Source organism: Jaculus jaculus, chromosome 9 (genome assembly GCF_020740685.1).
Source record: "Jaculus jaculus isolate mJacJac1 chromosome 9, mJacJac1.mat.Y.cur, whole genome shotgun sequence".
Taxonomy (NCBI): Eukaryota; Metazoa; Chordata; class Mammalia; order Rodentia; family Dipodidae; genus Jaculus; species Jaculus jaculus.
In genome coordinates this window covers 14,454,690-14,467,046 of record NC_059110.1, presented here as the reverse complement: position 1 = coordinate 14,467,046, position 12,357 = coordinate 14,454,690, and the positions used below count along the sequence as shown (strand labels likewise).

At 41.7% G+C, this 12,357-nt stretch overlaps 1 protein-coding gene across 1 annotated transcript in view; it reads left to right on the top strand.

The window, feature by feature from the left end:
• The window catches only part of Esr1 (estrogen receptor 1), a 266,953-nt gene that overhangs the window by 31,723 nt on the left and 222,873 nt on the right, over positions 1-12,357 (top strand). The window contains exon 3 of the mRNA XM_012951315.2: positions 10,209-10,399. Coding sequence (XP_012806769.2) covers positions 10,209-10,399 — 191 coding nt within the window. The remainder of the gene's footprint in view (positions 1-10,208; positions 10,400-12,357) is intronic.

Sequence of the window (12,357 nt, the reverse complement as noted above, 5' to 3'; positions counted from 1 at the left end):
TATGTTAAATCACTGTACTGGTCCTTGTCTTGTTGCTGTGACTAAATGCCTAACCAAGAAACAACTTAAGGCAGGCAGAGTTTGTAGCTTAAGGGGTACAGCCCATCATGGCGGGGAAGGCACAATGGCAGGAACGTTCAATCCACAATCAGGAAGCAGAACGTGGTGCGTGCTTTGTGCCAGCTTTCTCCTTTTTGTTAAGTCTGGGACCCCACCTGTGGTTTAATGCTACCCACACTTAAGATGGGCCATCCTAATCTAGAATATCTCTCACAGACATACACAGAAGGTCATTCTTTTAGCAACTCTAGGCTGCATTTCCAAGACCTTGGTTCATGAACTGTGAGCTGTGATAACCAGGCACATGTTGATATCATTACTGGAACTAAAGTCGGCCCCAACAGGAGTAAAAGGGTCTTCACTGATTGCTTATGTATTGAGTGCCTGCTGCATGGCCAAGATTTACGTGTGATGACTTATTTAATCTTGACAACTGCCCCATTTGACATAAACTGAGGCAAGATGAATACAACAACTGTTTCAAGTTCACTTAACCAGAAAGTGGTAGGCCTGAGGCTTGAAGTCAGAGCTAGGCGCAGACTCCAAACTCTAAATCTCGCTGCGTATGGTTGCTCATATGACATGGTAACTTTTGAGTATTGTGAGTTATATCCTCAGCCAGTCTGTAATTCTCACGATGGTATCTGTCTCTGCGTTTTTCGTTTGACAAACAGTTTTTAATTGAGAACTTCAATACAGGCATATATTGTAAGGTGATTATATTCCCCCATTACCTGCTTTGGTTCCCCCTCCCCCTGCTTCTATGCCCTTCCTAGTGCAGAGTGTCTCAGTACAGCATCAGGTTTCACCTTATATAGATATGCTAAAGTTATTTACTTATTTATTTGCAGAGAAAGAGAGAGAGAGAGAGAGAGAGAGAGAGAGAGAGAGAGAGAGAGAGAGAGAAGGAAAACAGGCCGAGCAGGGCCTCATGCTGCTGCACATGAACTCCATATGCATGCGTCACTTTGTGCATCTGGCTTTATGTGGGTACTGGGCAATTGAACCTGGGATGGCAGGCTTTGCAAGTGAGCGCCTTTACCCACTGAGCCATCTCCCCAGCCCCAGGTTTATCCCTCTCTTTTTTTTAAAATTTTTTATTTATTTATTTGAGAGTGACAGACACAGAGAGAAAGACAGAGGGAGAGAGAGAGAATGGGCGCGCCAGGTATTCCAGCCTCTGCAAACGAACTCCAGACGCGTGCGCCCCCTTGTGCATCTGGCTAACGTGGGACATGGGGAACTGAGCCTCGAACCAGGGTCCTTAGGCTTCACAGGCAAGCGCTTAACCGCTAAGCCATCTCTCCAGCCCCAGGTTTCTCTTTAATGACATTAATCTCTTTAACGATTGACTGATTTTGAGATGCCTTAAGCTCACACTTTTCCTTGCCAAACTGCGCCTTCTTTTTTTCTCTCCCACTACAGACCTTAATCACAACACTGAACGGCGACCACAACACAATCTCAGTGCTGTCCTGCCTTGAGATTTCCTCCATCAAACAAATTCGTCCATTACTTTTCTTTTGGCCACACTATAAGCAAATTTCCTTTAGCTAAGTTCCCAGCAGAGTCCCTGATCCCCTCTGAAGTCTCATGTGCTGGCTTGTCACTGTACATGTCCCTTTCACCATTCTGCTCTGCCAAACTTCCACCAGAACGGCTCCTTAAGCTTTGTTTGTAGCAATGTAGGGCTTCTTTAGTCCAAGGTTCCAAACACCTCCACATTCCTATAAGCCAGTTCCAAACCTAAAAAACCCACATATACAGTCAGGATTCTCACAGCACTGACCCTAATTCTGGTGCCATTTTTTTAAATACTAGTTATTTTTCTCTTGCTATAATCAAATATCTGGCAAGGAGCAACTTAAAGAAGGTTTTATTTTTGTTTGTAGTTCAAATGGTACAGGCAAGGCACTGTGGCAGCCGCGTGAAGGAGCCAGTTCCATTCAGCCTACGGCCTGGAATCAGAAAGTGACAAGTGCTATCCAATGAGCTTTTCCCTTTTTAGGCAGAGGGCTAATAGCACCCACAATTAGGGCTGGTCTTCCTTAATCTAGAGACTCCCTTACAGAAATGCCCGGAGATTTGTCTCCTAGGTGATTCAATATACAATCAAATCGACTATTGAGATTAGCTGTCCCAGCAATGGACATGAATTGTCCTGTCATTTCCACTTTAAATTTCTACCCTGATTCTTTCCAGAGAGTCCTTAAAGGCATGTGTGAGACTGAAGAACATTTAAGCTCTTGATATGTGTAATCCAGGAAACCCTCGTGGAAGACTTTTATGAGAAAATGCTGGAGAGGAGAAAATGAAAAGGTTTCATGAAAACTCAATGAGAAAAGGATTGAAAACACAAAAATTTTGTTTATTTTTATTTATTTATTTTGACAGAGATGGAGAGAGAAAGAGGCAGAGAGAGAGAGGCAGAGAGAGAGAAAGAATGGGCATGCCAGAGCCTCCAGCCACTGCAAACAAACTCCAGACATGTGTGCCCCCTTGTGCATCTAGCTAATGTGGAATTGAGCCTCGAACTGGGGTCCTTAGGCTTCACAGGCAAGCACTTAACTGCTAAGCCATCTCTCCAGCCAGAACATTTTATAAGGAAAGAGGTACTTTAGCAATTTTGCTAAAGAATTAGTTCATCCTTCATATATATATATATATATATATATATATATATATATATATATATATGTATGTGTATATATGTATATATATATTTGTATATATAATATATATTTGTATATACATATTATATAATATATATATTTGAAATATATATATATGAAAGGGTTAAGGGCTCCACTCAGTTAGAGTTTGTGAAGTTTCTATCAGGAAGATCGAACCTAAAGAAACTTTAAATTTGAAAGCAAAATAGTAAGTGCAGTCATTTTTTTTTTTTTTTTTTTTTTGCTCCATGAAGACAAAGGAAAGCAACAGGAATCTAAGACTGAAGGGGAGGAGGGAAGGTTGTCTTCAATACAGTACACATACTTCCTACTGAGCAGGTATGGAACTGACAAGATAACAGGCGCAGTGGCCAGGACTCAGGATGGAGTGACAGGCAGAGAGGAGGTCGGGACCTGTCCCTAGGCCTACCTGCTGGGCTGATCTACATACATACCTAGATACTCCTAGACTAGTGCATGCCTCATTACGGTGAGATCTGAGAGCCAACATGGATGCCTTCCAATAACCCACCCTATGGTCATGTGTGAGCCCCAATGTGGACTTCTCCCAATGACCTGTCACATGATCATGTTTGATCTCTGATAGGGACTTCTAGTGACCCACTATGATGATCAGATCTGAGCCCTGGCATGGGCTTCTCCCAACAACCCACCATACAATCATGCCTAAGCCCTGATGTGGACGCCTCCCCCATGCTCCTTTGCTTTGTAGATGACCAGACTGAGTCCCGTGTTTAGAGGACATGCTTTTCTGTCTGGAGGCCCCTGTGCCTGATTAGTTTGGTCTGTGGGACACCAAAGGCAACCTGAGGGGCCAGAGGACCTTGTAACTCATGGGAAACTCTCAACTGTGAGGGGCTTTGTAACTCATGGGAAACTCTCAACTGCCTTTTAGCCTTAGCTGGTTGAATTTGAGATTCTTCCAAGAGCAGGGTTACAACTGGGCCCTACAATTCACGAGGTCATATGTATTTTTTTTTTTTGTCTAAAAAGTTGCATTATGGGCAGTAAATGTGGCCTGGGTAACTTTCCTCTCTTCTTTGGGATGCTTTCTACTTTCATGCTCTATGTTTACAGTCAAGTTTCCATAATTCAGACTCAAAGCTAAAGTTTAGGTGAATATCATTTTTTTGATAATAATATGTATACCTACTAGTTCTAGGAAAAATGTGCTTTTGTTTTATCTGTTTTGAATACACTAAAACAAATTTTTATATATTCCATTTATATTATGAAACTGATCACTTCATTGATTCAGTTATTGGTAATTTGCTATCAGTATTTGTTAGGTCTCTATTCCCAGCTGAAGAGCTATTTATGCTCCTAGCACTTGGGTTAAGGAAGACAAGTCAGACTGGAGAGATGGAAATAAGTCAGCTGAAGGAATAACATAGCTTAGAACAGCAGAAACACACAGGCAAGCTGCTAGATGGTTCAGATATGAAAATAAGCTATTTTAAGTCTGTGAGCATTAAGAGTGGCTGCTAGGAGAGGAATTCATGCAAAAGGAGACCTTAAAAATAATCATTCAAAAAAAATCATTCAGTATTCCTCTCACAGCTGTTAGAATGGCTGTGATCACCAAAAAGCACTACCACCAAAACCATCACTGTCAACATCAAAAACCCAACTTAAAAACCCAGAAAATAATATTTGTACTTTGGTAGAAATGTAAAATGGTGTAGCCAAAATAGAAACTTTCATGATTACTACTTAAAATACTACAATTACAATATGACCAAGTATTTCTATTTATGAATGTTAATGAAAAAAAAAACCTACAGCTCTCACCTCAAAAGGAATAAGAGATAGCTTATTCTGGAGGCTGGCCTCAAACTCACAGCAGTCCTACCTCTGCCTCCCGAGTTCTGGGATTAAAGGCGTGTGCCACCATGCCCGGCTCTGGAGCCAAATATGAATGACCATGGCATGGGGACATAGATTTGGGTTATCCCAAATTACATATTACAACATGGGAACAGTCTGATGAAAGTTCTATAGTAAAAGAACAGAGTCTAAATCTTGTTACTTTTTGAATGCATTGGTGGAAACATCAGGTAGGTAGGCTACAGCAAAACAGGGAAATCTCTATTATAGGCTTCAAATATTACTGATGAAAAGCTTAGCTTTTGGATGGGTGGAAGCAGTTGATCCTTGAACAATGTGGGAGTTAGAGTCAAACCCTTTACCTCGTCAGAAATCCTCCTTCCTCCCCTTTCTCCCTCCTTCCCTTTCCTTCATTCTCTTTCTTCCCTCTCTCTTCCTCTTTCCTTCCTTAACAACTAAAGATCTTTATTACTAGGCACTTGCAGTTTGTTTTAAACAAACAAAATGTAAATTGTTATTAAACATTAAAATGAAGTTTTAAAAAATATCAACCTGGGACTGGACAGATATCTCATCCATTAAGGTGCTTGCTTACAAAGCTTAACAACCGGGCATTGATTCCCCAGTACCCATGACAAGCAGGTGTACAAAGTGCCACATGCATCTGGAGTTTGTTTACAATATCTAGAGGCCCTGGCCTGCCCACACACACTGTCTCTCTGCTTGCAAATAAACAAATAAAATATTTTTTAAAACTCTCAGCTTGACCTGATATGAACAATATCAAAATCTATGAAAGTGGATCAAGAAAATCTAGGCTAGGACTGGGGAAATGGCTCAGCAGTTAAGGCATTTGCCTGTGAAGCCTAAGAACTCCTGTTTGATTCCTCAGGACCCACGTAAGCCAGATGCACAAAGGGGCGCATGTGTCTGGAGTTCTTTTGCAATGGTTAGAGGCCCTGGCATGCCCATTCTCTCTTTCTATCTGCCTCTTCATCTCCGTTTACTCTCTCTCAAATAAATAAATAAATAAATAAAATATTTAAAAAATTAAAAAAACAGGCTGAAAACATTTGTTATTACCCCCAAAGAAATGTTCTCAGGTGAAGACAATTACAAGTACTGTGCTGCACTGGTAAGGAGGATGGTTCTATTTTCTGGTCAGCAGACCGAAAGCCAGTCCTGAAAGACTTCAGTCATGGTCTTTCGTCCATCACTTAGGGCTGGAGCTGGCATTTTATACACATTCCTTTCTCTTGGGAGACTAGATGTGTTCTCACCTTGGCCCTGGGCAGTCTCGGGAGTGGATGGATTCTGAGCTGTTGGTTGGGCTGCTTTAATTTACTTGCCATGTCATGCTTTACAAAAGTTTTGATGACTAAGCGGTACCACACTGAGGAGCTGCTGCCTTGTGTGTGTGAGTGGGGGTGTCTCACCTTGATGCTTACATCACTTCCCTCGCTGCCCTCTTGAGGAAGTGCTGGGTCAGCGAGAAGCGTACCTACGGAATCATGGTCTCTGGCTGCCTAGTGCTCCTGCATCCTGGTTGTCTTTACCCACCATTTCTCCTCATTGCACAGGAAGGTCTGGGATACCATGAACCAGACCGTGGGCACTTTGGTTCATAGTAGGGTGGTGGTGCTGGTCCTGGCCTTGCTAGGGCTCTCTGAGCCCTCCTTCCTGTCCCCACTCTCCATATCTTGGCAGCTCTGCTGGTAATTGCACGGAGGACCCCTAGGACAAGGACGGCATCTGTCGTGGTTCTGCTCAGCTGCATACTTGCAGCCTTGAACCAGAACTCCACTGGGCCCTGATGCTGAGCTCCAAGCCCTTCCCTCCTGCAGTCCATTCCGGTCCCTCTGTCTCGGCTCTGCAAAGGTACTTTCTGGGTTCTTGGATTTTTTTTTTCTTTAGTGGGGCGATGGGGGAGATCAGCACACAAAACATCTTTCATGTTGTTCCTGCTGACAAAAACAGATACTATAAAAACTTAAAAAAGAAGTAAATATATAATATTATATAAATATATTATATATAAATACACATATTATATATATAATAAATTAATATAATATAATATATATCATATAATAAAATAAATACATATATATATATATATATATATTACCTGTTTCTTACACCAAACTATTCCAAAATTCCAAAAGATCGATTTCCATGACTTCCTTGTCCCCTCCTGTGGGGGCTGTGAGGTCATTTCTGTGCCGCTGTCCATGGTTCCTGGCTTGTTGAAAGGGGTGATGCTGGTTGTGGCCATGGTGACCAGGCAGGATGTGATCTGCTCTGGGTCAGTGGTGGGTGTCTGTCGCTCCTCAGGCCTCTGTAGGGGGTCTCCGTGTATTTCCACTGCCATCAAAGTCCTTGAATAACTTTCAACTGAGCTAACTATCAAGAGCTTGTCATTGGCTGGAAACCTTCCTGGTGACAGTGTATCAGAACATTTATTTCATATGTCGTGGGTATAATATATGGTGAGAAAGACTCCAGAACTGTCAGAGATCTTTTCCTGCAGGGCATAAGTTACTGGCTGTGTCAACAAGCATTTTTTTGCAGTTGCTCTCACCCTGAACTCAGCAGCAATACCAGTGGGTGTGGTGTGGGGGTGGGCAGGAAGGGGAACTATGACCTGGTACAGTATGTGCTACAGTTTCTGCGATTATGATTTCGTGGTGTAGTTTTATTCTTGTTGACATTCCTCTTGACTGCAAATGCTGCCATACATGGTCTGTATTTGTATGCTTAACTTTTGATATATTTTAACTTTTTCCAACAGATTCATCAATATCTTATGGAAGTGAAGGATGAAATGAATTGCTATCTGCATGTGTTTTGTGCTCTTATCATGTAACTTTTTCTTAACTTTCCCCCATATTTCTACTTGACAAGCAATTTCTGACTACAGGCAAACTTGCACATTTCAAATCCATACTGTTCAGGTGTTAACTGTATTTTATTATGTAGGGGTAGTTAGGAGGTTATTTGACACCTTGGAAATGTTGCCTATGTGTACAATTGATTGATTGATTGATTCATGCACGCATGCATGCATGTATTTATTCAACAAACTTGCATCAAATGCCTACTGTGTGCTGGGCTGTAAACTAGGTAGTAGGGCTGCAACGATTTATAAGGTGTGTATGAAACTAAATCTATTCATTTCATACTTGCTAGCTATCCACTTCCACCCTCAAGGCACTGAGCTTCTATAGTTAAATATTTAGGAATACTTCCTACTAACTCAAACCATGCATGAGACATTAGTAAACAAACAGTAAAAAAGAGCTGGGGTGCATAGGAGAGTTCGACAGCATAGTGATGAAACGGAAAGAGATTGGTAATAGGATCTGAACAAGAATTGCAAACTGTGGGCCTGTGCTCTCCAAGGATCATTAAAAAAAATAAAGAAATCCTATTTGAGACTGCCAAGCTCCAAGCTAAGTTATTTAGAGTGGAAAAAGTTGGCCAACTCTGATGTACTCAACCCAAGAAGCCAATATTTTGTGAGTTTCATGGCCCATGTAGTTAGTGAGCCATCACCACAATGTCCTGTACAATATTAGTGAGTGAGAAGGGCAGGGAAAGGTTACAAAATTTGAGCTACAAGAAAAGCAAGGGCTGAGAGGGGAGGACCAGTGAGAATGTGTGGCCTGATTGTCTGGGTGAGGGATGAGGAAACAGGAGCTTTCTCAACCAATCAACCTTGGGAGCTCTGTCCTCAACTAATTTATTTATTTATGAGGGAGAGAGAGAAAATGGGAATGTGCCAGGGTCTCCTGCCATTGCAAATGAACTCCAGACATATGCACTACTTCGTGTATCTGGCTTTACATGGGTACTGGGAGATTGAATGTAGGATATCAGGCTTTGCAAACAAGCGCCTTTAACCACCACAGAGCCATCTCTCCAACCTTCTTTTTTTTCTTTGTTTTTATTTATTTGAGAGCAAGAGAGAGAGAGAGAGAGAGAGAGAGAGAGAGAGAGAATGGGCATGCCAGGGCCTCCAGCCACTGCAAATGAACTCCAGATGTGTGCGCCCCCTTGTGCATCTGGCTAACGTGGGTCCTGGGGAATCGAGTCTCGAACTGGGGTCCTTAGGCTTCACAGGCAAGTGCTTAACCGCTAAGCCATCTCTCCAGCCCCCTCTCCAACCTTCTTAATTAACTTAATCTCATTTTAGGTTTGCTTTGAATAATCTCCTGAGAGCTTTGTCCCTCTAACTTATTCCTTCTGATACCTGTCAAACTCTCTTTCCTAATCCCCTGGAAATACTCTCTATTTATTCAAATAGAAGTAAAAGTTATATGCCAGGCACTCTGCTGGACTTTTTCCACGTCTACCCAGGTCTCTTACTCTATCTTGATTTGATTGAATGTGCTTGGGTTTCTTGGCTCGATGTAACACATGTTTATGATAAGGTCCTTCTTTCTCTCGTTTCTTTCAGAGTTTTCCAAGCTATCTTCACTGAGGCTGTTCTTTGCAACCATGTCTTTACTCCCAACGGTTGTAGTTTCCTTCCTGACTTTCTTTTCTTTCTCTCTTGCTTGTGCATCCATCTGCTTCCTCTCTGCCAGGCCATTCCTTCCCATCTGCATAAGACCTTTGCTAGTGTCTTCCGTGCTAAAGTTCCTGGAGTGGGGCAGGTGGTTTTATTATACTTAGCTGCCTCCTTACGCTATCCTCATATAAACTCATATAAACTCCTAAGATTTCCCTTCATTCATTACTCTTTTGCCCTCGGAGTTTTGATGTGCACCTCTGCTCTTCTCCAAAACTCCTTGCTAGGCACTATCTCGGTCAAATCCACTTTAACATTTCTGAATTTATTGAACCTCTCTGCCCCATTTGGCATTCTCCTCGAAGTGTTCTGAACACTTTTTAACTCCACCATTTTCTTGGTTCCCCTTGAAAGCTTCTTATTGTGCATTTTCAGCTTGGTTTCTGGGATATGTTTCTTCCATGAGAGCTTTAAAGGTTGGGGTAACCATCTGTGCTCCTCAGCTCTTCACGTTCTACATGTTTTAAAGAGGACTATTAAATATTGAGGCATTGTATCCTTAAATTATAGGGTCAAGTTATAAAAACTGGTACCCGGGGTTACCTGGTAACCATCACAGAAGCATTTGAATCATTAAGCTTTTCTCTGCACGTGTTCCACAAGGCTCACGGGTTACTCTGCATTCCAAATGCACCAGCTGTTTTAAGCGTTGTCTCTCTTTCCTAAAGACTCTTCGTGTGGTCTAGAATTGGAATGAACATCAGCCTCTTGGTTTTGAATTAGCTGTGAACTTCGGAGCAAATGAAGAAGTCTGCTAACTTCATTTTGTCATTTTGTGGGTAATATATTCTGGGATAGACAGTTTCTTAAGACACTTTGCAATAAACAATTTTCTTTCAAGGTTAATCGGACAGGCAAACACCTTTTGCTGCAATAGTTGGCGAGATGTAACCAAAGATTGCCTTATATTATGATTCATTATTTCAAAATGTCAGAGTAAAGTACATGGGCTGCATCTGCCAAGCCTCTCGTTCTTTATAAGTGAGTGCAGGGTTTGTGTTTTTTTAACACTAATGGACTCCTTTTTTTCCTTTATTTCTATTTTTCTCCCCCAGGCCAAATTCAGATAACCGACGCCAGAGTGGCCGAGAGAGACTGACCAGTAGCGGCGACAAGAGTAGCATGGCCTTGGAGTCTGCCAAGGAGACCCGTTACTGTGCAGTGTGCAATGACTATGCTTCCGGCTACCACTATGGGGTCTGGTCGTGCGAGGGCTGCAAGGCCTTCTTCAAGAGAAGCATTCAAGGTAATAGTGTGTCACAAACAGCTTATTCAGTTTTTGATGCTAACAGCCAAAGAGACTGAGGAGGAAAGGCCGGGTCAGCCATTTGCCTAAAACAATATACCCAATTGGCCCACTGTTGACTTTGATGGACATATGGAAGAGGGATAGACTTGAGGCAGGGGGTTGATATGTGAGGGCAGCTTTGGTGGAGTAATTCTGCTGTCCCTTGGCTAGATCCAGACAGCCCTGAGGAGTAACTCCACCAGAGGAATTTCAGTACCCAGGTCTCTGAGGGAGAGGGAGAATTGTCTCTGGTCTGATTCACGGGTGTCAGGACACTCCTGGTCTGTAGGCATCCCCGTTTGAGTGACGTGGTATGATAGTGTCTTCACGTAATTATCTCTGGCTTCGTCCAGATACATATCCTGTGCACATCTGAACTCTAGAGCAGTCTGGACTTGGGTTTTCCCTGCCTCTCTTACATCTCTTTGTTGTCTGAATGCATGGCGTGATCTTTTGCAGGCATGGGCAGACTCAGTATCTGATGACTTGTCGTGGGGATGTAGCATCTGTACCCAGTAGTTATTAAGTACCCAACTGTAACATTTCATCTTCATGACTGCCTCAACCTTTTAAAACATTATAAAACATTCTAAATATATTTTTATTTATTTATGAAAGGAGAGAGAGAGAGCGGAAGAAAGAAGAGAAAAAGAGACACAGAAAGAAGGCACACTAGAGTCTCTTTCCATTGCAAATGAACTGCAGAAGCATGTACCACTTTGTGCACCTGTCATTGTGTGGGAACTGGGGGGTCAGACCTGGGCTGGCAGGGTTTGCAAGCAAGTGCCTTTAATCTGAAGGCCATCTTTCTCATCCCTCGTCTTTTTTTTTTTTTTTAGTGTATACATACTGTTCACTAGCTGCAACTTTTCCCATATTCTGTCAGCTACATTTCATTTCTACACCAAGAATGTTGTTACTGTTGTATTACATAGACTACCCTCAGGAAACATCATTTTCCTTCCTAAGGTATCTATGCTAGAGATCCTCTGTCTGGCGGTACTTTAGGTCTACTGAATTACTTCTTCTCTTAATAATAGGGTATTTTCTCCTTCAGTAGTATTTTACCTTTTCAGCTTAATTAAAGCTTGGGATGTAAATACTAAGAGTACTTCTGTGAGAATTTTCATGTGATTTGTTCTATAGAAATATGGATTTAAGGACAATGTTTAAAACATGATTCTGCTAGATTCATACACGCCAACCAAAGAAGTGATTTTCAGGAACTTTCTGCTGTGGTTTGTCACTGCCCTGATATGGGTTAAAACTAGGGAATGTTACCTACTATTTATATTTATTTTTTATTGTTTTTATTTATTCTTTTAAAGATTTATTTTTATTTATTTAGTAGAGACAGACAGACAGAGAGAGAGAGAGAGAGACAGTGAGAGAGACAGAGAGAGAGAGAGAGAATGAGGGTGCCAGGGCCTCTAGCCACTGCAAAGGAACTCCAGATGCAGGCACCACCATGTGCATCTGGCTTACTTGGGACCTGGAGAATCGAACCTGGAGAATTGGACCTGGGTCCTTAGACTTCACAGGCAAGCACCTTAACCATTCATTAAGCCATCTCTCTAGTCCTTTTTATACAATTAATCATGAACTTCAGTACATGATCATTTCGCATGTTGGTCATATTCCTACCAGGTACCAACTATTTGTTTTTCCTCCTTTTGCCAAGACATTTTTTTTTTAAAGTGGTTCATATCTTAATAGAGTAGCCTGTGAGGTCAATGTGGTCCATGTAAAGAGCATTTTCTTTGACACTTACTGCTTTTGACATCTTTGAGAACTCTGCTATAAGACTTGGACACTTTTTGTCTGTGTTTTTATAAAGAAATAATGATATTCTCAGTAGTAAATCTTGGTGTTCATGCATTATACACCATTAATTTTATTAGCTTATATCTTAATTC